Below are 25,498 nucleotides of genomic sequence, written 5' to 3' on the forward strand. Positions count from 1 at the left end.
AAGCCTCGCCCCCTTTCAACCCGCCACTTCCGGTGCCGGTGCCGCTAAAGCTGCGCCATCCCCCAGTCACTAGGACAACCACAGCTTCTAACCGACCTTTTTGACAGGTCCGCGACTCCTCCGACCTTCACTACGTGCTGTCCTAGAGTGAACAGCAGACAGGTGCCGCACTAAAATGAATCTACGAGATAAAGCCTCGGCTCTCCTCTCGACAGAAACATAAAATGCGATAGAGCTGCGACCACCACCGCTCAGACAAAATGGCGCCGAGAAGCCGGTTTAGCGCAGGCGCTTTGGAAAGACCCTGCCCCGCCCCCGTGCAAATCCTGGCCGCAGCTCCGGGTTCGGTTTCCATGGGACACTTCGCCGCCAATCCTCGTGCCGAACTGCTCTTCCTGACCCCTCAATTTACCAATCAGTGCTCAGTCAAGCACATCCGGAGTCTCCTCGACCAATCATTTTTCAGGACCTGCTTACTCAATACCCGATTCTCCAGTAACGTTAGCCTTCGGAGACAGCCAATCATAAGTAGAAGATGTCCTACCTGCTGTTTTTCGCACCAATCCGTGAAGTTTCATAGCTACATCCAATGAGGACGGCAGGTAGCGAGCTCCAATCCGAAGCTCTTCGGCGTCATGAGCAGCCAATAGGAGTTCGTGTAGAAGCGAGTCTGCTCAACAGCTTGTTATTTGGTGGATTGTGGCAGTAAATCGGGCGAGTGGGGAACCGGGCGCAGGAACTGCCGCCGCGGCCGGGAGTGGTGCTGCCCGGACGGGGGCCCACGGGGGTCAGTGGGGCGGAGGACTCGGGAGCTGACAGCGCGCACTTCACCCGCAGTTGGTAGGTGGGGAGAAGGGGAGTGGGGGATACTGAGTGGACGAAGCGGCAGTAGCAGCTCGTGCTGCTGCCCGGGGTCCCGGTGCAGTTGGAAGCTTCGGGGGTGGGGAGGGGGTGCTGGGCAGGCGGTGCGGCGAGCGCAGGCTAAGGGACAAGTCGTGGAGCAGCGGCATCAACTGCAGGAACCGCCGCCGCAGCCGCCTCCTCGGCAGCTTCCCCGGGAAAATGGCTGTGGGGCTGGCCGCGCCGCTAAGTTTGCTTCCGCGCGGTGAGGAGCGGGCTGCTTGGGGGAGCCGGTCCCTAACTCCGCGGCGCGTCCTCCCCTGTGGAGTCCGTGGCAGGACCGAGGGGCCGGGGGCAGGTACCTCTCTGGGCTGTACAAAAAGTTGAGGCGGGCGCGGGGAGGAGGCGGCGGCTGCCGCTGTGCGGCTCCCCTCCCCTCCCACACCCTCTCCCGGCCACCTCCCCTCCTCCTCTCCGCCCCCCCTCAGCCCCCTCCCTCGCGCGGGTCTCCCCTCACTCTCGCGGCTCCGGGCTGAAGGCCGCGGCCCCTGCCCCATCGGTGAAGAAGCGCTTCTCCTTTCTGACATGGTGCAGAGCGGAGGAAGGAGAGCAATGGCGCCGTGACACTCCGCTGCCGCCACCGCGGGCCCGGGGCGGGCCGAGGGGGCCGAGCGGTGGAGGCGGGGCGCGGGCCGAAGTCGGGGTATCTGGGGGGCGGCTGAGCGAAAGCTCGGCGACCCCGCCTCGGGGGGGACCTGGGGGAGCCCAAACTGCGCCCTGCCCTTTTCCGGAGCCCTCGGTCCTGGGGCTCCGAGTTGAGCATTTCGGGTCAAAGTGACGAGCGAGGCGGGGGCGCGGTGGGCCGCTGGCGAACTCCGGGGAGAAAAAGGCTGCCCTTTGGCGCCCGAGGGGTTCTCGCTGCTTCCTCAGCTCCTGCGTCCTGGCTGCCCTCCGGGGGATCTTATCCCTTCGCTGGTGAGGGTTCTGCCCCTCCCCGCTGGCGTTTGTTTACTTTCTTTCCTTGGGTCGCTCCCCTCTGTTGACTGATTCTGTTCCTGTCTTTCCCCTCCCCATGGTTTTAGCGAAGGAGAAGATAGCTCGTTGAGCTGGAACCCCACAGATCACCAGTAAAAATGAAGGTAAGTGGAGTCAGCGCTGCTCTGAGCCTCGTGCCCTGGACACTGCTTGTCGTGAGGCTGGTGCTGTGGAATGTCATTTTTTTTTCCTACTCAAAATTGATTCCTCTGCTAAGCAGCGCTTTCTGAAAATGAGGACGTGTTGAAAGGGTGAGAAATGATCATTGTGTCTAATGCAGTCAGTCCGGCCCCTCTCTGAAGCAGTTAGCACTTTGGAAAGGCTGCTGCAGCCTTTCCATTGTTGTCCATTGGGCTAGTATTTTTAAACACTTCCTGTGTTGGCAGCAACCTTTGCAGAAGTAAAGCTTTTGTCCTGTTTTGGTTCTTTGGGGGATTTTTTGAAATGTTTTTTCTTCCTCAGTGCCAGTATGATTTTCTAAGGAAGGGATATGTGCATTGTGTAAGGGAGAGATCATTTCTTCGAAAAATTCTGTAGCTAAAATACTCGAAGGTGAACTGAAACTAATGTTTTGTTTTAGTTCAGGCATTGTAGTAAATATTTTAAAACCTACATACAACCTAAAAAAACATATTCTTCTTAAGATAGCTAATAGTGCACACAGCGTATGTGATATTTAAAGGGAGAGGAAGTTATAGCATTGTGTAGTGCAGTGGCATTGAATACTTGAGGTCAGATATTTATTTGCCAAAGTGTTCCTTTTCAATTTGCATTATTTGTAAATGCACTAACTTTAAAATGTATTTGATTCCTCACTCATATACTGTTTCAGCGTATTAAAATCTGAAATATAGCATTTCCCCAAACTTTCTCTTCCTATCTCCTAGAAATGACACATTAACTTCTTTAATGTTACTTGGGAAAACTTACTGGAAAAGGAAAAACCATTTTCTACTTAAAAGTGTTATTTCTGAAGTGTACACTGTTACCTTTGCACTTAGCAATGTTAAATCGAGCCTCTATGAATACATTTAACTTTTGAAAAGAAATAGGTAAAATGACAGACTTAGAATAACAAGCATTCTGTTCCTATCGAGATTAAAATGAATGATAGAATGAAATTTCCCACATCTTTCAGTGTATCATTCTGATCATGGCTATTTGCTAAAAGTAGACTTTTTAAAGTAAAGCTTATTTTTTTAATATACCAGGAAGATTAGTGTGATAAACTAGGTACAGCACCAAGTTTTGAGCCATTAGTTCATATCTCTGCATTCATCAGCTGAATTTAGACTTAGATTTTTTCCTAAATGTAGCTTTTAGGCAGTGTTTCCCCCAAATAATGGTCTCCTTATCGAAAGGATTGGCTTCATTTTTTGTCTATTGCAGTTATACTGTATCCAAAAAAGATATTGCTTTACTGTAGTTACATTAATAAACATTTAACTACATATTGTTAGCATTAATCTTAATAGCAATATTTCTTCTAATTTGAAAACAAAATTTTCAGGCCATAATTAAATAACTTAAAGTGTTATGAGACACCTACCATGAATATACCTTTTCTGGTTTTGGAGGGTTTTTGTTTTTTTGTTTTGTTTTTTGTTTTTGTATTTTATTATTATTGTATTTTTTAAAGTAGGCTCTAGGCCCACCATGGGGCTTGAACTCACCACCCAGAAATCAAGAGTCTCATGCTCTACCGACTGAGCTATCCAGGCGCCCCTGCTTTTTGTTTCTTTCTTCCTTTCTTTCTTTCTTTCTTCTTTTTTTTTTTAATGTGTTCACTTTTAAATAAATTATTGAATTGTTGAAACGTTTTGTGTCTGGAGGAAAAAACATTATCCTATGTCCTTACTGATACTTCTCAGTTAAAACTTAAAATGTTTTCTGTTGTCAAGATATAGTTTATGTAGTAAAGGAATGTAATTGCTTGCTTTAGGGGTATTTTCCAAATTATTAATGACATTAGTAAACAATATTAATGTTCTTACTACTTTAACTATAGAACCTTTTAATGAGGCTTGAGGTTGGAATAGGGAGAATAGTAGTGACATTCACATTTTATGTTCTTTCATCAGGCGGCGGATGAGCCTGCCTATCTGACAGTGGGAACTGATGTCAGTGCCAAGTACCGAGGTGCCTTCTGTGAGGCAAAAATTAAGACTGTGAAAAGGCTGGTAAAAGTTAAGGTAATTTTTTTTTTTTTTTAATGCAACCTGGATTGAAAAGAATTGGGGAGAGGGACACTGCAAATCAACATTTTATTGAATCATTACTTGACTTACTGAATTGTTATTACGTGAAAGCACTGTTATATACAAAACTGTAGGAAAAGCACATTAAGAGTTAAGAAATAACTTAGAATGAGAAGTTATTCCAAAGTGCTTCTCTGAAAATACCGCATTTATGAGACTTCCTTTTATATGGCTTTCTGCTGTTGTGCCATGCTTACTTAGGCTGTGATCTGTTTTCTTCCCTTTCACAAATTAGGTGGAGATGATTTCAAGTGATTAGGAAAAATAATATAGTGGAAATTGTCTTCTTCAAGACAGTGTTAAAAAATGATTTTATTTTTAAGATGCTTTTATGACCAGAAAAAAAGCCACCACATTATTCCTGTACAATATGTAGAAATACAGAAAAGTACCAAAGGCATAATACCCATAGCTTACCTCTTAGAAACTACTATTAAGTTTTTTGTGTTTCTGTCTGGTAGTTTTCCTATGTAAATGTTTTTAATAATCTTAAATTATAAGTGTAATCCATGTTTGTTATAAACATCTGTAACATTACAGAGCTATATAATAAAGTTCATGAATGTCCTCTTTGATACTACACCAGAGAGATTTGATATGGTCTGTCTGATACTGTGCAGTGCCTGCCATAACAGTATTGTTGTTGTTGTTGTTGTTATTGGATCATGTTGGACTTTCAGTTTTGCAGTTTGCTTTTCACTTCCATATCTGATCTTTTCCTCCAAGAATTAAGCACCATAAAAGGAGGAAATGTTAGAATTGTTCTATCCCCAGCACCTAGAGTGGTACTCGATACATAGTAGGCACTCCAAATATGTTGAATGAGTAAATGACTTGGAGTAGTTTTTCTCAAAGTGTGGCCCTGGACCACAGCATCAGCCTTATCTGGGAACTTATTGGAAGTGCAAATTTTCAGGCCCAGACCGCAGACCTACTGAGTCAGAGACTCTGTGAGTAGGGTCCAGTGATTATAATTTAACAAGCCCTTCAAGTGTTTCTGCTGCATGTTGAAGTTTGAGAATCACTGAACTAGAAGAGTATGATTTGTGTGGTAGATAAATAGATTTGTCTGTGATAATTATAAGATTTCTATTTAAATTTTGATCTGCTGATGAAATTTTTCTTCAGGTATTGTTACAATATCATTTGACATTTATTTCTTTTTTTCATTTGCCCTTTTTACCATATCAGCTATATGGGATTTGATTATTAAATATTTACCTGGATTTCTTTGAGAACTTAAACTTCTTGTTAATATTGTGGCTCTTGATATATTTATTTAAAATAAGTACAGTGATTGGGGAGATCTTATAAATTATATAGAATTTCAGTTTTCATATTTGGGTACTTGTTCTGTGTGAATGATTACACTGTATATTTGAGAGGATTTGTAGCAAAAAGGAGTACTTATTTGTAACTGAACTCCATATCCTGAATATTTAGGTTTACTTTATAAAGGACCAACAGTGTTCTGGTTTTAATTTGTTTACCTTATATGTGGGCAATAAAAATTTGATACTTTTTTTATATACTTTGTGACAGAACCTTTTATAACTTGTTGATAAAAAACAAGGCAGTTTTAAACTTTTACAATAATCACTACAAATTATAAATCTTGTATAGTTCATTAATTCAGCAAACATTTATGAAGTGGCTGTAATATGCCTTGACATTTGCTAACTGCTGGGGATATAATGATGAAGGAGGATTCTAGCCCTCAAGGAGTTCACAGTTAAAAAGAGAGACAATAAACATAAATATAAGACAATGTAATAAGTATTAAAATAGAAGTAAGCACAGGATGCTAAGAACACATAGATTAAAGACTTCATAAACATGTTGTTTTAAAAGTAATGTGCAAATTATTGTGCAAAAAATATTTTCCAGGTACTCCTGAAACAGGATAATACTACACAGTTGGTGCAAGATGACCAAGTAAAGGGTCCTTTAAGAGTACGTATGTTCTGCAGTTTAAAATCTGTAATGATAAATCACAAATACATATGGTAAATTATTGCATTTTACGTTTGTAGATAGTTTTAAAATTTATAAGAATGTTAATCAGAAAACAAAAATACAAATGAAGTGTTACCGAGTTAGTATAAATTATATTACACTGGCTGTATCCTTAGTTTAGAAAGATAAATCATCTTACAGAGGTAATTTAGTATATATAAACATGAGTTTTCAGACACTTTTTGTTTTCAACTCTTGGATTGAATACCTCATTTTTTTTTTTTTTTACATTGTTGTCAGAGATATTTAACCTGCTAAGTAGTATATTACTATCATAAATTTGAATCTGTTGTTGTTCTAACTACCAAGTAAAGTATGTTGACTTCATAATTCAATTTAGTGGGTACCTATATTGTGTTTTCCATCCGTTTCTGGCCATTTGTTTATGTAATGAATCTTTGTTATGTCAGAGTACCACTTCAGTTAATATCTGATATACAAAGGTCTGGAAGCTGAAAGAAGGTCAACTGGTCCATCCCTCTCTCTCCAGGTGAACCTTTATCTAAAAGGTCCCTTAAATATGAATGCTGAATCCAATATTCAATATTTCTATGAAAGAAAATTGAAGCTACTTTTGCTATCTTATGGTTTTCTGGTTCTTAGATTCCACAGTTTCCTTGAAGGCAGTGTGATGTAGTACAAAAGCTCTGAAGTAAGACTTAAGAGACTGGGTTCTCATCGTCTCATCTGAGCCATAATATTCAATGTGTAAAATAAGGGTAATAATAACCTTACTTGTGCCAGAGCATTTTGGGGTTCAAATTGCATGATAAATATGTGAGCACTATAAATGATAAAGATCTAAGTCAGTGTAAAGTAGCATTATCATAGGTATTTTTTCTTTTTAACCCAGGTCATATAGTTGGTGGGAGTGATTTGGTTTGTTTAAATTTGGTAATGAAATTTTGATACTGGGTTTTAGGTTGGAGCTATTGTTGAAACAAGGACATCTGATGGATCCTTTCAGGAGGCTATTATCAGCAAGTTGACAGATGCTAGTTGGTATACTGTGGGTGAGTAGTTAATTTAATACATAGGATTTAATTTGGGGTTGCATATACCTCTATTTTGTAAATACACTGAATTGTGTTGGCAGGGAAATATGTATACTGTACTGTCAATTTACTTGATATAATTGGCTAAAATTTTAATGACACCTGCTGGTAACAAAAATAATTACCTTTTTGGTCACTTGTGGCTATTTCATCCAAGAATGTACTTCTTTTTTAAGCCACCTAGATTATTTCTTTTCAAGAAAGTTAAATTATATGGTTATTTTCTTCCATTAGAAAGTTGATACAAGTTAGTATTGTAAGTAATCAGACTTTTTTTACTTTTCCTGTAATTACAATTAAGATTGTGCAGTTGCAATCTTTTATTATATTGCTGCCTGTTTTACATAAGGGTAATACAGATGTTACCACAGAATTTAAAGGCTAAAAAAATTTTGACCAGAGTAGATTCAAGTCTAGATGATCATAGCTTAATTTTTGATTTTTTGATCTCCGTAACACTTTTCAGTAAAGATACATGTGCTACTGATGTGAATGCATACTAACGTTCCATGCATAAGCTTGTACTGGCTTTAAAAAACTTTATTGTCCTGAGTAGCAACAAGTGTCTCAGTACATGTAAACTAAAACCTAAATGTAGTAGTTACGTAGTTGCTGTCATTATGTTGATGAGAATAGCAATGATTAACATTTCCAAATATTTTCTCAGTACATTCACACTACACAGTCCTGTGGATAACATCCAATCTTTTGTTTTACACTGAACATCTATACTGTTTGGTTTTTACATTTATGTCTTGGTTTAAGTGATGTAATTATGGTGTGGTTTCCTTAAAGAAGAAAAAGAAATGATCTTATAGGTTTACTTTTAGTTTACTTGGTTTATTGCTTTAGGTAAAAATATTCATCTTCAGGTGATGCTCAAAGCTATGAAGAGTATGCTTTGGTTAAAAATTGTACTTCCTGTGTCTTAACTCTGAGGCTTCTATTAGTAATACCAGATTGTTCTATGTAACTGTTTTCTAACCATTTTTATTCTTCTTGGACCTTCTAGAAATTGGTGTTGGTTCACAATAGTGGTGTTATTCTGAACTACATATTTTTAGGAAGCTTGGTTGTGGCTGTTGATAGTTGTTAGGGATTTAAAAACTAAGTTTAATGTTAACTCTTAGAGGTCAAATTAATACAATTTTGCTATTTTAAACCAGTGGTAAAAATTATAGGCATTCATATATGCAAAATTATGCAAGATTATATGATGCATATTCAAATACCAATATTGCATCCTATTTGGTACTTAATATCAAGGTTGCATTGACAGTACTTGTGAAGTTTTACTGATATGATTCTTACGCTTCTGCAGAAGCGATACTTTTCAGGTTTTCACATTTTGGGCTTCTGCCCTCCAGAATAGCAGATCTTTATCCTCTATATGAATGGCATTTTAGCATTTCTAAAAGCTATTTGCTACTGAGCATTCTCTATGGTGATTTTCTGTGATGGGTAATTACAGAAGAAATTGTATAATTCTTGTTCTGAAAAAGCTTCGAATCTTAATTGCATGTAATTCGTGTATCAAGCGTTAGTGTACATAAGAATCACTTGGTGCTTGTTTTAAAAAAATGAGGATTTGAGGACTTCAAATCTCTTCAATTTACTAGGTCTGGGGATGGCAACCCAAGAATCTTTCTTTTTATAATTACATTGGGTGAACTTAATGCAGGTAGTATACATTTAGTAAAATAGTGAATACTTGGAGACACAAGAGACTTATTCAGGAGAAAAATTCAAAATATTTAAGTTTTTTGTATCCGTGTAATGACAGCAAGTGACCTAAAAAATTTAAGATGTTAAAAAGCACTATTGACTTAAGTATGTTTAATATAGCACTCTGCTATAAAGAATATTTAGGTATTGAAGGATGTAGCCCATATAAAGAATGATTAGAGTATAATGAGCCTAAAAGATGGCAAAATAAAATGTGTCCTCTCTCACAGGTCATGAATGTTCTATATTTTTCTTTAATTGAGTGACTATTACCTGTTGGGTTTAATTCCTTTTTTTCTGAGTTTTTCTTGATTTCTAATTCTTAGTGAAGTATTCTATAAGTAGAATCAGAAAGTTACAGAAAGTATTAATGATCTCCATATCATTTCTTTATTTTAAGTGGTCTCAAAATTTGATTATTAAAAACGAAAGAAAAGAGGATACCATACTACTGATTTGGATCAAATAAAAGTTATGATCATCGGTGATCAAAAATTATTTAATGAATCTGATAATAACTTATATAATATAGGTATTTTTTTCTGTGATAGCTGAATAACCAATTTTGAAAGATTACAGATCTAATATAACCTAATTTTTACAAATCTAATAATACCTTGCCCTCTGATCTTGAATAATAAGTAGGTCCAGTTTATGGATTTTTTTGTTTCTTTGAGCTTCAGAAATAGTTCCTTCCTCCTATCATAAAATAATGCTTCCTAGCATAATTTATTCATTTGGCAGTTCTTATCTTTGCATGGAAGGTAAGGAGTGTGTAATATATGGAAATATATTGTTATCCGTCTCGTCACTGAAAAGGTATCAAAATTAGGATTGGAATTTGTATCTTCACTTGAATGTTGCCATTAACTCCTGGTAAATGCAGCTGGCAATAAGACATTCTAAAACTATTCTTTCACCTTTTTGGAATGTAAAAATAACATATTGTACTTGAAAAATAGGAAAATGTAATGGACAGAATTGTTATTAATTTTAGTAATTTACATATAAAATGCATATACACACATTACATAATCTATCAAATTTTACACTAAAATCTATTTGATTATTGGGCGCCTGGGTGGGTCACTCGGTTAAGCATCTCACTCTTGGTTTCAGCTCAGGTCATGCTCTCAGGGTCCTGAGATCGAGTTCCATATCAGGCTCTGCACTCAGCATGGAGCCTGCTTGAGATTCTCTCCCTTCCTCCCCCTTCATGCTCTTGCGTGCGCGCGCTCTCTAAAATAAATAAAATCTTTAAAAAAAAAACCCCGAAATCTATTTGCTTATTTATATATTTTTGTGACAAATGGTTTTTAAGACTCAGGATTTTTTCATGCCTTATAATTACTATTTTGCACAGCAGTTGGGTCAGATCTCATGGAAGTTCTAGTTGATGGAGGAGAGGAGGTTTAGATTAAGCTGGTGAATGGACTGTTGTAGAATGTGCTGCAGGTTATAAGGGTTTTTAATTTAGTTAAAACCTCTTAGGACACGTTTTTCTATAACCAAAATCGACCACAGATGTTTTCAAAACCAGGTGGTTATTCCACTGACTAGAAAATCATTAAGAAAAAAAGTACTAAGCCAAAAGAAATCTGTGCATTCTTGTGATACGCTTTAACCTATTATTTAAATGGTCTTCCACAAGAATTAACATTCCCATGATGTTTTGTCAATTTCATTATACATTTGAGTGCTAATTTCTTAAGTTTCTTGATTTCTGAAGTTTTTGACCTTGGCTGGCAGAGGGACTTCTGTATCACAGATGAGTTTTTGTAACAGAACTATTGGTTATACCTAAGGTATATAATTTTAAAGTTTTTATTCCATTATGTGAAATATTTTAATTAATATATAAATGTATATATATATATTTTATTAATTGTAACTGCTATACACAATATAAGAATAATATTTTATTTTTGTAAAGTCAGAATTCTTGACTTTCTCTCCTGTGTTCATTTTATGCCTCTGCTTCATACCTATTTATTACTCATTTTGACCCCCCTTAACAAAACTAGCTTTGTGATTCTCAATTTCTTTATGAAAGGAGAATAGTGATTTCTACCTTGCAGAGGCTGTTGTGAGCATTAGTACATGATAGAAGCTTAATAAGTGATAGCTAATTATATCTTTGGGGAGAGAAAGTTAATTTACTATTGTTATCTTAACTATCCTCCAGCATCTAACAGTGCTATGATCACAGGTAGAGCTTTCGTAGTTAGTAGATAGATCCCTGTTGCTTTTGTTTCTTTTAATTTTAACAGTTTAGAGTTAGGCTTTGTATATTTGTTTGCATAGGCATTGTTTTGTCTAGTATGATCAACATTATTGAGAGAGACTTAGCTTTGTCATTTTCCTCAAATTATGTTTTAGTATTTATATGTAATATAGTAATAGAGCTATCACCTTTAAAAAAATTAGCATGAGTGGTAGGGAGGGGCAGAGGAAGAGGGAGAAGGAGATTCCCTGCTGAGCAGGAGGCCTGACTTGGGACAATCCCAGGACCCCGAGATCATGACCTGAGCTGAAGGCAGACACCTAACTGACTGGGCCACCCAGGTGCCCCCAGAGATACCGCTTTTATACTCTTCTGTGCTCAGCAGTCTATTCAGATGCCAGTTTGGGCAAGTATAAAACATTTAACAGAATTACTAAGTCCTTATAGTCTGACTTTTTCCTCTTGGCATACTGTAGTATACATCTTGAACTAAAAAGAGCTAAATTTACTATCTATGCCAGTTAATTATTTCACTCTTAACCAAAATGCCAGAGTCACTCTTTAATGCCTACAAATTTGGTGTTCTTTAGAGGATACTTCTAACATGAAAGTTATAGAGGAAGCTTTTTATAGATGGAACTTCCTCATGATTTTGATAATCAGGGATGCCATGACTAATAGGTTCACCGCGTTGTTTGGTTTTTCTGTCTTTCAGAAAATCTTGAATGGTTATGTAGCTTTTCAAACTTTGATGAGTACTTAAGTACATGCCTTTGTATAGTTTTAGGAGTTAAAAATAAATTTAAACTGTTTCTCTTTGTTCATTCAAAGCTGTAAGTGTTCCTGCGTAAAACTGTAGAATTGTTACTGGTACCACAGTTCCCTTTAGAGAAGTTCTTTTTGTTCTTACGTTATTTCTACCCATGATAAAGTATGTTGAAGTGAAATGCATGTGTTCCTTCAAAATCTGATTTATTTCGAAGTGGTTATTTTAAAAAAGCAAGAACGAAAGATATTATTGAAATTTTTCATCAGAGGGGCGCCTGGGTGGCTCAGTTGGTTAAGCGTCTGCCTTTGGCTCATGTCATGATCCCAGGACCCTGGGCTCAAGTCCCATGTTGGGCTCCCTGCTCAGTGAGGAGTCTGCTTCTCCCTCTCCCTCTGCTCCTGCTCTCTCTCACTCTCAAATAAATAAAATCTTTAAAAAAATTTGGAAATTTTTCATCAGAACATTTGATTTGGGGCTGCCATTGATTAATGATGAAACACTGTGGAAAACATTCTGTTGCATAAATTTGATATTATTGATTAGTCTTATAGTCTCATTTTTCTTCCTCGTACCTCCACTTAAACGTGAGTGCATATGAGTATGTATGTGTGTTTCCATTGTCACCATCTTTCGCATCGTAGGCATTAAGGAAAGTTGGAACTTTTAAGGTTTTATTCTTTAATATATTTAGGGATATTAATACTAACATGAATTATTTTAAGTTTGGTACAATAATTTTATGATCTTGAATTTTTAAAGGAACAGTGGTTTATTTATTAGACTTGACACCATATGAATCATAGTTTTGTTACAAGTGTTTAGAGCACTGTTAATCAGGTGTAGATTAGTAATGTGATTGTTGGAGGATGTTGTGTTTTATCCTGTCATTGTGTCTGCAGGTGGTCATTAATTTCTGCATCGTTGACAGTGTATAACACAGCTCCTTTTGTGGAAACATTATGGTTCTTTGAGTATGTGCTTCAGGAACTTTTCATTTTCTCTGCATTGTCTCCTGCATGTAAGAGAATTTAAACTAGATGTCTTTAGTCTAAGAGAAGAACTGACTGAGGTAAATAAATACTGAAGAAGTTGAGTGCTCTTACATAAGTTCTTAGCATGAAAAAAATAAGTTTATGATTAAATATTATTAAAGCAAAGTAATGTAGAATTTTCCTTTATTAACACTAATTTATTCTGTTAGAATGGAAAAACCTCTAGAATTATATTAGGATTAAATCTTAAAAGTAATTATTTTTGTGTATATATGCCTTCTTCTGTGTATGTTATTTTCATAAGATATACAAACATTTATTGATGTTTGCATTATAAGTATCTGAGATGAGGATTCCATCCTTTTATATTTTATTTCTTCATAATGCTGGGCAGTCCAGGTGTTTTCTGAGAGCATTTTCTTTTTAATAAACTTTGTAAATGTTAGATGTTAAAATAAGAGTGCATTTCTGAAAAATTAAACCTATAAAAATAATATAGCTAGTTATATGGAGAATAAAAGTGATAAAGTGTTAAATTCCTTACCCTCATTTCCCTAAAATATTTAAACATAGTTTCCATGTAGTATGATTTTTTAAAAATGTAGTAAAAGCTTTTAAGGAAGCTTCTGTGCGATTATGACTGACTTTTTTGAATTAAAAAAAAACTTTCCATCTTTCTGATATTTCCTTCTTTCAACTTTTATTTCTAAACTTTTTTTTTTTAAAGGTTTTATTTATTTACTTGAGAGAGGGAGCCCGATGTAGGGCTCTATCCCAGGACCCTGGGATCATGACCTGAGCTGAAGGCAGATGCTTAACCCACTGAACCACCTGGGCACCCTATTTCCAAACTTCTTACATCCTCCTCTAGCAAAAGAAAAATGTTGGATCTTATGACTTTAGAATTTGGCAGCCAGTACTTCTACTATACTAAGTTATCATGCAAATAAGAAGAAGAGTCCAGTAATCCAAGAGCATTACCACAAGGCAAACAGTTTCTGGAAGTTAGAGATACTTCATGGATAACTGTTGGGAGCAAACCCATAATACTTTTTTTTTAAACCAGGTTTTTGCTCATTTCTTCTAGGATTAAAGATAATTTAATAATCTGTGCTTTGACTGGGTTGCTAATGGTTTCAAGAAGGTGGTTCTGTAGTGATAGAAATTGAACAAGTGAATGGAGACACCTAAGCAGTTGGGGGCAACCATTTAACCTATGTCTGTTTGGCAGCTACAGAATGAAAAATGTATAATGTATATTTTTAAAGGTTCTGAAAAATAAATAACAAATAATGGTTTTTACAAATATTAAGCCTTAGATAAATAGCAATAATAGCATTCTCTGCAGTGAAATTTTTATTTAGTGTGCATAAATTCTCCGATATCTCTTGCTTACTGTAGTGTTTGATGATGGTGATGAGAGAACACTGAGACGTACTTCACTTTGCCTAAAAGGAGAGAGGCATTTTGCTGAGAGTGAGGTAGGGTGCTATGGATGGGCTTTTTGGGTTCTATAACTTCTAACATCAAGGCAAAATATGATTTAATTTGTCTGTTGTTTCTTACCTAGACACTTGACCAGCTGCCCTTAACAAATCCAGAGCATTTTGGAACTCCAGTAATTGCGAAAAAGACAAACAGAGGAAGGAGGTCCTCTCTTCCTGTGTGAGTGTTTTTATGTACAGTAACGTTAGAATTATTACATTAAACAAATGATTTTCTAGGATGGCTAAAATTGTTCAGGTAACTTTCCCATAGTATCTCATATCCTTATGTGAGACATTTTACCTTGAGCAGATCTTGTTCTTAATTATTCTCATTATTTTGTCCAAGATTTATCACAACACCTTTTTTAAAAAGGCTAATTTTGTCTTGAGTTACTTTGCCAAATTCCTTAATTGATATAATTTTTTTTCTATTTTAAGTGAGTATATGTGTTTTTTAGTCTTTTTATATCAAAAACATTTCAAACTTAAAAATTACACATAAACTTTCAGGGCTCCTGGGCAGCTCAGTTAGTCGAGTGACTCTTGGTTTCAGCTCATGTCAGGATCTCAGGGTTGTGAGATTAGCTCCATGAGATTGAGCTCTGCGCTCAGCAGGGTGTCTCCTTGAGATTCTCTTCCTCTCCTCTTCCCCTCCCCCCATTTGTTCACTCTCTCTCTCTCTCCCTTTCACTGTCTAAAAATAAATAAATCTTTACAAAAAAGCTACAGTAAACTTTCATATACTCATCATCTAGATTCACTAAATTAAAATTTGTTGGCACATTTGCTTTATCATTCACTCTGTAGGTGAATATTATAATTATTTTTTATTTAATGATAATTTTACTTGGTCAGACCATCTGAGAGAATATTGCAAGCATCAGACCCACCTTTAAACACTTCAAGAATAAGGAAATTCTCCAACATAGTCAAAGTATGATTATCAAATTCAGAAAATTTAACATTAGTAGAATGCTATTGTCTAATAATATATAATCCATATTTCAGATTTTGCTACTTGGCCAATAAAAGCTTTTATAAGCATCCCCTGAATCCAGGATCTAATCCAAAACCATGCATTACATTTAGTTTATATGGTTCTTCTTTTTATTTTTTTTTTAAGATTTTATTTATTTATTTGAGAGAGAGAGGCAGAGTAAGAGTGAGTGAGCATAAGCAGGGGTGAGAGGCAGAGGGAGAGGGAAAAGCAGACTCCTCGCTGAGCAGGGAGCCTGACATGGGGCTTGATCCCAGGACCCTGAGATTATGACCTGAGCCAAAGGCAGATGCTTAACCGACTGAGCCACCCTGGCATCCCTAGTTTATATGGTTCTTAAATCTCCTTTAATCTGGAAAAATTCTTCAGCTTTTTTTTTTTTTTTTTGGTCTTTTCATGACCTTGACATTTTTGAAGAGTACAGGCCAATTTTGTAGACTTTTCCTCACTATGGGTTTGTCTGATTATTTTATTCTCTAGGTAAGTTAACTTAAACCTTCACATGTTTCTTAATGAGATCTTTTCATAACCTGTTAGGAAATTAGAGTTACATTATCTGGCATCTGGCATACATAAAAAGTAGAAGGACAGCCTTTTTTAAAAAAATGTAACTGGCACAGTAAATACTTCGTGGTGACATAATTAGGCTTTTCTGTCCCAGCTGGTGGTTGGCATAAGAGCTAAATCCAAATCCTCATTCATCTAGTGACATGGACTCAGAGTTACCATGGATAGCTCAGGACTGCTTTGGGACTAGGGAAGTATCTATCTCTTCAATTTCAATAAGAGTGAAGAAACTACTACTCTGGAGTAATCCACATTAGAAATTGAATTGTACATGTTAAATTCACACCACTCTGACTGTCTCAACAATGGCTTATGTGAAGATCCTGATGAAGTTATTCTGACTTTTAGTAATGAAGATGAAAAGGAAGAAGAAAGTAGTGAGGAAGAAGATGAAGATAAGCGACGTCTCAATGATGAATTATTAGGAAAAGTTGTAACTGTGGCATCTACATCTGAGAAGACTGATTGGGATCCTGCGTTGGTAAGTCAGATTTATTTGCAGAATTAATCAGCCATTTAAAATATTTGTTTAGGGGCGCCTGGGTGGCGCAGTCGTTAAAGCGTCTGCCTTCGGCTCAGGGCGTGATCCTGGCGTTCCTGGATCGAGTCCCACATCAGGCTCCTCCGCTGTGAGCCTGCTTCTTCCTCTCCCACTCCCCCTGCTGTGTTCCCTCTCTCGCTGGCTGTCTCTCTGTCACATAAATAAATAAAATCTTTAAAAAAAAAAAAAAAATTTGTTTAAGGGTGTGCGTGGCTGGCTCAGTAGGTAGAGTATGCACTTCTTGATCTCAGGGTTGTGAGTTCAAGCCCCACGTTGGGTGTGGAGATGATGAAAATTTAAATAAGTAAACAAATGTTTAACATGGATTTTTAAAAAGCATTTACAATATTTTGAAAGTATTGCACAAATTTAATTTGGACTTTATTGCAGAGTTGAGCAATCCTACTTAGGTCCCACATATTTCAGTGTCTTCTCTTGTTATTTTCTTTCTTTAATTTTCTATAATCAGTCATTTTTTGGGATTTTTCAGCTCTTCTTTCAAAATATGTCCAGTGGTCTCTTTTTATTCCTGTTACCATTTTACACTCAATTTGTGGTATTCACCTCCAAGTTCCCTTAACTTGATTCCTGAGCTTTTTGCTAAATTCAGACTATTTTTCTAGAAGCAATTTTTATAGAGAAATAGTTTTAAAATACTGATTTAATCATGATAGTCCCATTCTCCAAAAAACCCCACAGAACTTTCACTGACTGCCTAATGGATCAATTCTGCATTCTTTAGATGGATATCTGAGGCCATCCAGCTCTTAGTTTGTTTCCCATTTTCAGCGTAAGCTCTGTACTTGGGTTCTTTCTTAACTGCTCCCTCTTCTTAACTTCACTCTTCTAAAACTTTACCCTTGCCTTAAATTAATGAGTATTTACTGAGGATATGCAGTGAGTTCAGCTCTAAATTCCTTAGAAAAGAGAGAGATATGAATCTTGTAACACATTGCTCTCAAGAATCTTATATACATCTAAGAAGATTACATAGCAATTAAAGACTAAATAGTCCTTTTTTTTTTTTTTTTTTTTTTTTTTTAAGTAGGCTCCATGATGAGCATGTAGCCTAATGCAGGGCTTGAACTCACGATCCTAAGATCAAGACCTGACCTGGGCTTAAGAGTTGGACACTTAACAGACTGAGCCACCCAGGAGCCCCTCTATCATCATCAGTTTGTTTTTTTTTTTAAGATTTTATTTATTTATTTGCCAGAGAGAGAGAGGGAGAGAGAGAAAGAGCACAAGCAGGGGGAGTGGCAGGCAGAAGGAGAAGCAGGCTCCCAGCTGAGCAAGGAGCCCGATGCAGGACTCCATCCCAGGAACCTGGGATCATGACCTGAGCTGGACGCAGATGCTTAACCGACTGAGCCACCCAGGCATCCCACTCTATCATCATTTTTAAAACTTGGTACAGACACTGGAGTAGGACAGGAAGTATTGGGGAAAGGAAGGGTACACTGAGGCTTTGGAAATGGCGAGTCTTGATGGGTTGGCAGGGAAATCTAATCTTTGCTTACTTGGGAAAGGAATGAGAAGAAAGGATGCGCAAGAGCATTATTTCATGAGAGGAATCAATAATACTTGGTAACACCTGTCTCCATTTTCTCCTTTTTCTACTCCTCTCTTCTGAAATGTCTTAAGGTTTAGCTCAAGTCCTACCTTTTTTATAGAGTCTCCCCTAACCACTCTAACGTAACTCTGCCCCTTCTCTGAATTTTATTTTTTGAATTTTGGATTTTGATATCACACATATCTCCAACAACAATGTTGGCACAAAACATGTCCCAAATTAGATCCTTTAAAGAACCAAGGCCATTTTTTTTTGTGCCAAGGTTTTTATGTGCATGTAAATACATTATTTAATTGCTATATATAATAGATTTACTTTACATCAGAAAAGTCTGAACATCCTTTGAGCCTTTCAGTTGTACAGGAAGGTAAGTGGGTTTGGATTCAGAATATTTAGGTCATAATGTGTCAAGAGATTTTTTAATTCCTTCATTTACTTAACAGACTTATTGTTTGCCAGGTGATGTATAAAGTAAAAGATAAGTAAGACACCAATCTCACGTTTGATAATTTTATAATTTAATGCAGAGAATAATTCAAGTAAGTATATATACAATAGTATATGTTCAACATTAGGACTTCTTGTTCTGAGAGATTACATTTATATAAAGGAGATCCAGAAAGCCTTCATGAGGCTGTTGCTTTTGAACCGAGCCTTGATGGATTTAAAGTTAGTTAAACAAAGCTTCTCTAGAGGACTTTCTTAGGGAAACAAGTAAAAGCAGAGAAGCAAGGGGTTTGTTCACGGTACTGTTTGCTCTGGGAATCCATTTTGGCTAAATATTAGACACAAATAAGGGAATCATAGGAAGTAAGACTGGGAAGATAATTTGGATCTAGGGCAGAAGGGTGGCCATAATTCTGCGTAGAATTTTGCAGAAGAGTAACATTATTTGAGCTGCATATTTTGGAATATTAATGAGGCAGTAGTATGGTGAGTAGATTGTTGGAAAGACTAGAAATGGCAGGAATCAATTTGGAGGCCAATTTAGTGGTTCACAGGTGAGGTAATTAAGCCCTGGGCTGTGCCTACTCATCTTCCTTTGCTGCCATACCTTTTCCTTCCCCCAGTTCGGTTAAGTCTTCCTCCTAGGTGTTTTCATATCTCCATCCTTACCCTCCCTGGTGTTCTTTTTGTGTTTACCTCTCCATTATGCTGTTAGCTCCTTGAGGACAGACAAAACTCTATTAGTAGTCTAATAATGACCAGCACCTAACAAACAGACAAACATTACTGCCATCTGATGTTAAGACAGCTGATATGACTGCCAAGAATTTTTAATTATCTGGATAGATACTGTTTAATACGATAGCCAGAGTCCTCAGTGACTGTTTACATTTAAGTGTAACTTAATTAAAATTGAATAGAATTAAAAATTCAGTCTCTCAGTTGCACTAGCCACATTTCAAGTGCTTAGCAGTGCAGCTACAGAACATTTCCATCATGGCATAAAGTACTGGGGTGGTGCTAGGTTGTAGCAGAGGGGCTGGTGTTAGGGATGATAATGAGCAGATAGATTTCAGCAGTTTATTAGTAGACTTTAATTTTTTTTAAATATTAAGTGCTATAAAGAATGTATAGAGATTATTTACTAATGTTAAGACATTTGTTATTTTTAGAAGTTAAATTAAAAAGTTCTTACTCATATTTTCTTTGATTTGTTTTCATTATTAAAACTTGAAATGTCTGGTAAGAAAGGGAACTTAGGTGTTTATTTTAGAACCTAGGTGTTTATTCTGAACAAACAGCGGATTTCAAAATAGATCTTGATTGAAGTGTATTTTTAAAAAATTTTAATATGTTGGAGTGCCTGGGTGGCTCATTCAGACTCTTGGTTTTGGCTCAGGTCATGATCTCAGGGTCCTGAGATCGAGCCTCGAGTTGGGCTTTGTGCTCAGTGTGGAGTCTGCCTGAGATTCTGTCTCCCTCTCTCCCTGTGGCCCTGCCCCAATTCACACACACTCTCTCTCTAAATAAATAAATAAAATCTTTAAAAAAATTATAATACGCCAAATTTTCATCACGGATCATATGTTTTACTTTTTGGACAGTAAATTTGTAGCTTAGAATATATCCTAATTTTTTGAAGTGGTGGTCACATTGTAATTTATATTGTATTAACTACTCATTGTATAATCTAATGACTAAATAAATTTAACACCTAGAAAATCGATGTGCTAAATAAAAATTACAAGGCAGCCTTCTTTTTTATATTATATATTTATATTTATATTATAAATGAATTAATAATGGAAATTACTGACCGTGAAACTATTTCTTACAAAATATAATCCATTTGAGAAGTGAGGGGGATCCAGAATTATTCTTTTTTTTTTTTTTTCAGAATTATTCTTTACAAAAAATTGTATGTTTTTTGAGCAAGGGAATTAGGAACCAATCTGTTCTTTTTTTATATTTCAGGTAATATCTCCCAGCTGTAATGATGACATCACGGTGAAAAAAGACCAGTGTTTAGTTCGATCATTTCTCGATTCTAAATTGTGAGTCACTTAATAGTGTTACATTGGGAGAAAGAAAATGAAATAACAGTGATACTCTTCCACAGTCCGGGCTTTATTTTTAAAAGTCTTATCATTTCATGAACTGAGAAGTCATTACATAATATGCTTTACTTTTTGTAATGTATTTTTTCTAAGAAGTTTATATAAAAACTGAACAGTATGTGAGAATAATAAAAAGTTTTATAAAGCATGGTATTGGTTTTCTCTTCAATTGTAAACATTTGGTATTTTTATTATGTGTACTATTTCATATTATGAACTATGAAATTTACTTTTCATAGAATTTTCTTAGAATATTACTAAAGTAATTATTTTGACTTTTTTTTCTGATTAAGTCACATTTTTAGAAACTTTAATCTCAGCTTTGCTTTGTTTTCCAAAAAGGATGTAAAAAAATTATATGCATGTGTGTGTGTGTGTGTGTGTGTGTGTGTGTGTAGAGATGGAATTCTCTGTGGAAAGTTTAGTATATCTTACAGTGATAAAAATATTTTAATATTACCTTATTTTTTTTTTTTACTAAACTGAATAGTAAATTTAAGAAATAATAAAGATCAAAATAGACATTGTGTCTTCTATAAGGAAAATATCATGCTGATATAAACTACCCCATACCGTGTGTAGGAAAGATTGCATAGATTAAACTGTTACAAACGTGAGGCTTTCAGATTAGTGTATTTTGAGTGTGTGAATCTTAAGAATTAAGGTACTAGCTCTGCCTATATTACCTCTTGCCCTTTATTAAGGATTAGGACATACATGGTCTTTTTAAAACATAGGCAAAATAATTTTGATTTTGAGGTTTATATTTTTCTTTGTGTTAATATTATTTAAGTGATAATTTTTATTTAATAATGGTTTCCCTTCCCTTTATTCTTCTCTATAATTAGTTATTCTATAGCAAGAAAGGATATCAAGGAAGTAGATATTCTTAGTCTACCTGAATCTGAGCTCTCTGCTAAACCAGGTAAAATACGAATGAATCCATCCATTATTTCATCATGTGTCTCTAAATGGCAAATAGTGACTAAACCAAGACTGAATATTCTCTGGTGCCATTTTAATTGTTTAGGGTTAATATCTACTCTTATTTGATGGCTATTTTTTTAATGGCTAGATAAAATATTTTATTTGTAATTTTTAAGTAAATTTAACTTTTCATGTTTTGCCATTAATATATTTAACAGTATTTTTTAGAGTAATAATAAACATTAATATAACATTATGACTTAGATATATTGAAGTCTGCTGTATCATTTTATAAGGGACAGCTAAATATGAGTCCAAATCTTCTGACTCTGAATTTTATTCTATTATTCTATGTTGCTAATTCCATAACAACTGTTTATTCTTAGGGCTACAGAAAGCAAGCATCTTCTTAAAAACTAGAATTGTTCCTGATAATTGGAAAATGGATATAAGTGAAATCCTTGAATCATCCAGTAGTGATGATGAAGATGGTCCAGCCGAAGAAAATGATGAAGAGAAGGAAAAGGAGGCCAAAAAGGAAGAAGAAGAGGTGGTAGGTGAAATTTTATGTTTGTAACTTAAAGACATTTTAATACTTTAAAGTAAAAATTGCTGCCTTTCTATACTTTCCCTCATTTAGATGTGCTATATTATTTGTTTCTGCCTTTTTCTAGGTTAAATCAGTTTGGTGATTTTTTGGATTCTAACACAGTGGGTAAATCAGAACTAATTTTTTCTAGCATACAGAGAACTTTTCAGGTGAAATAATCAAGTACAAACTTTCCAAACAACCATGGAGAAGAGAAATGTAACTTTTAGGTATATTACATGTGTTAACTCATTTAAATTGTTACCATGTGGAATAACTAGTATTATCCTACTTTAAAGGTGGGGAAAGTGAGGGTCACAAAGGTTAAGTAACTTTCCCAAGGTTACACAGTTTGAATGTGGAGATTAGGGATTTGAACCCAGATCTGATCTGTCTGAATTTAGAAACTTTACCTCTTTCAGATATTTCAGTGTCTCAAGAATAGTGGGAATTAAAAAACCTATCCAAACTAAAAGAATATTTCATTTGGCAGTTTGATAAATCGTAGAAAAGAGATTGTTTTTATAAGTGCTAATGGGTTTTTTTGGTAATATTATGTCATTTAGGATATATATCTATAAATGTAGGAAATTACTCATGGACTACCACATAATAGCTTATACGAATGTTGTTGTCTACTTATTCAGCAATGTTTTGTCAAGTGGGATAAACTGGTAGTATATTTTTGGTTGATATGAGGTAAAGAGACCTAGGGGCAGACAAAGAGAATGAGTTTACCAAAAAGAAGATCTATTTGAGCATGAAAAATATTTCCTTGGAAAACGTGGAATGCTTGTTTCTATTTTACATATACAAATATGAATTTATGAAATAAAATGAGTATACTTGTATGTGATGAAGGGCATGTGATATTTCTTTCCTTTTACTTCCCCTGCAGTATTTGGTTTTTTGCACTCTGAAATCAGAATGGCGGTTCATACTTACAGGCTGCCTACAGAGTTGCCATAGTAACGTGCTGTTGGTTTTAAGTGAGCATGCTCGGAAAGACAGGAAGGTTTAGCAGAGGCTTGGCAGGTTGCCAATGGAGGTTTGCCAGATGCTTTGAAATGGGCTGTCTTTCTTTTCCTTTCATGTAATGTCTGATTTTTATGTGGAAGAGAATGTAAGTAGTGCTGTATAACCCTGCGGATGCTGTGCCCTAAGAGGGAAAGCAAATATTTGCAAGTCAGACTGAAAAATGTTCAGACACTGTACTGATTAAGTAGAAGGGGAATCTAACCATTTTGCATTTGAAAGAAAATGCAGCATATAGGTAAGATTTTTTTTCTAAAATGTATTTAGTTACCATTTTGATTGCCAAAAACGGGGTTAAATAAGAATTTTAGGTGTTGATGATGTGGCTAATAATGGTAGGGCTCATAACCAAGCGTAATTGTTTCTTGTAAAAGAGACAGTAGGAGTCTATTTTTAGAATATCAGAGGATGAAGGCTATTTTTCTGAAACATAAGATAGATTTTGAAGTGGAAATGATAATGAGACAGTTTGGCAAAATTCAGGATTTAAAGTCTAAATATTAAATGTGATTTTTGTATTTTATCTGTATTTATTTATAGATTATATGTTTTCAGGGTAAATAGGCCACATTTTCAGGGTGTGAACTGTTGCAGTCTGGTTTTGCTTTTTTTTTTTTTTAAGAATTAGCATTAGTTAGGATCTGATATTGCCAAATGTTGAAAAAAGATTAGTTTATTTTTGCTAATACTTTTAATTGGTGTCCTTTTTAGAATGCATTTTCTTTACTCCCCACCCCCCAAAAAGCAAATCCTGAAATTTTAAACAAAGAGAGTAAAAAGAGCTTTGTAGTAAGGTTGGAAAAGATGGCTATAAAATCGTAAATAGTAAATAGTGTTCTTATTACAGCTGTTAATTTCATAAAAATCACAGCATTTTATTCAAGCTGTTAGTAAATGTTAGTAAAAAGGAATGAAGAGCAGAGGCAAGCTCTGTTACCTATTGTTTGCAGGTAATAAGTAAAGAAATTTAAAAATGTAAGGACCTTTGTAAGGGATAGTATCTTCTTAAAATGTGTTACTTAAATTACGAACCTATTAAAATTAAGTGAAAAAGAATGCTTTTCATCTACTGAAAAATAAAAGCAAAATTACAACATTTAGGCACTGAGTTGTCTGTTAATTTAAATTATTTTCCAGATGGTCAATTTCATAGCATATACTTTATGGAATTACTTGACAGGAACTGATTCCTCTTTTTTTCTGGCCATAGAGGTAGATTTCTTGAGTGAGATTTTGGTTGCTTTAGAAAAAAAAAATCAGCTGCTTTTCTTGTCTTGGATTTAAGATTTAGTTGCTGAATCATTCTAATTTGTCTTGAACAGTAATTTTTAAAATTTTAATGTATTGATAAACTGAAAAGCAGTTTAGTCTATATATAACAAAGGAAAAAAAGTGGGTATGGTATAAAATTAATTAAAGTCTGATAAGCCAGGGCCTACCTGGCTTAGTCATTACAGGCCTTTACTACATAGGTGAGGCTAAGCTGTTGTAATACATTGTAAATCATATACTTCCTGAAACGTAGTAATGCTATGCTTTTCATGAAAATTTAACGTTGCTTTATAATGATAAAAAAGATCTTTAGTATTCTATAAACCACTGTAACAGTACTTTAGCTTGTCATTTGGTGTTTGTAAATTTTATGCAGTAGAATCATACAAGTGTTAGATACTCCTGCAGTGTTAATGGACAGTGGACGTTGTTTTCATATTTGATGCTTTGAGTACCCTAAAGTGGCCTAAATAAGATTTGAGATTCATGACTTTACCATGGAGGAGCATCTTTTTTACTTAATATTATTTCGAATTCCTAAGCATTTGTAGTTCAGGATTGGAATACAGGAAATATGTTTCATACTGTTACTGGGTAGGAAAAGACTTGAGAGTCTGACAGGAAGTAGGTCCAATCTATGTTAATGACTGTAAATTTTAACCTATTGGTAATTATATTGAAAAAAGTTCTGGAGAATATTTTTGTAGGTATTACCTAAATGTCTTTTGTTAAGAAAATTTTATATTAGAAAAGATACACTGATTTCCTTTAGAGCTTTGAAATTGATTGAAAAGTCCATGTAAACATAAGTAATGGTGTTTATTCATAAGTTATTCATTTATTCCATATATTCACTTTGCATGAATGTAGGAGAGTTGTCTAAGGATAAAGTGAATAGGTGAAGACATCAAGGGGGATTTGACTAGTTGCAGCTCTTTTATCCTTTAGTTTGCTATATGTAGCCTTATGTGTTGGGCCCTTACAAAAACCTCTTCTAATTTCAAATTTAGGAATGAAAATAAGAATTTAGTG

General features: G+C 35.6%; 1 protein-coding gene across 3 annotated transcripts in view; it reads left to right on the plus strand.

Moving 5' to 3' along the window:
• The first annotated feature begins 633 nt into the window (after positions 1 to 633).
• Positions 634 to 25,498, plus strand: part of ARID4A (AT-rich interaction domain 4A) — a 65,319-nt gene continuing 40,454 nt past the window's right edge. For 2 of the 3 annotated variants that reach the window (XM_008702159.2, XM_008702177.2), the window contains exons 1-11: positions 634 to 840; positions 1,923 to 1,979; positions 3,957 to 4,067; positions 6,021 to 6,086; positions 7,072 to 7,162; positions 14,316 to 14,395; positions 14,485 to 14,579; positions 16,314 to 16,446; positions 20,501 to 20,580; positions 21,492 to 21,568; positions 21,957 to 22,123. In XM_008702159.2, the coding sequence (XP_008700381.2) occupies positions 1,974 to 1,979; positions 3,957 to 4,067; positions 6,021 to 6,086; positions 7,072 to 7,162; positions 14,316 to 14,395; positions 14,485 to 14,579; positions 16,314 to 16,446; positions 20,501 to 20,580; positions 21,492 to 21,568; positions 21,957 to 22,123 (906 nt within the window). In that variant the 5' untranslated portion in view covers positions 634 to 840; positions 1,923 to 1,973. Of the gene's footprint in view, positions 841 to 1,922; positions 1,980 to 3,956; positions 4,068 to 6,017; positions 6,087 to 7,071; positions 7,163 to 14,315; positions 14,396 to 14,484; positions 14,580 to 16,313; positions 16,447 to 20,500; positions 20,581 to 21,491; positions 21,569 to 21,956; positions 22,124 to 25,498 lie in introns of those variants that run through there. The other variant, XM_040641884.1, reaches the window with a different exon arrangement.

Source organism: Ursus maritimus, unplaced genomic scaffold (genome assembly GCF_017311325.1).
Source record: "Ursus maritimus isolate PB19 unplaced genomic scaffold, ASM1731132v1 scaffold_25, whole genome shotgun sequence".
NCBI lineage: Eukaryota > Metazoa > Chordata > Mammalia > Carnivora > Ursidae > Ursus > Ursus maritimus.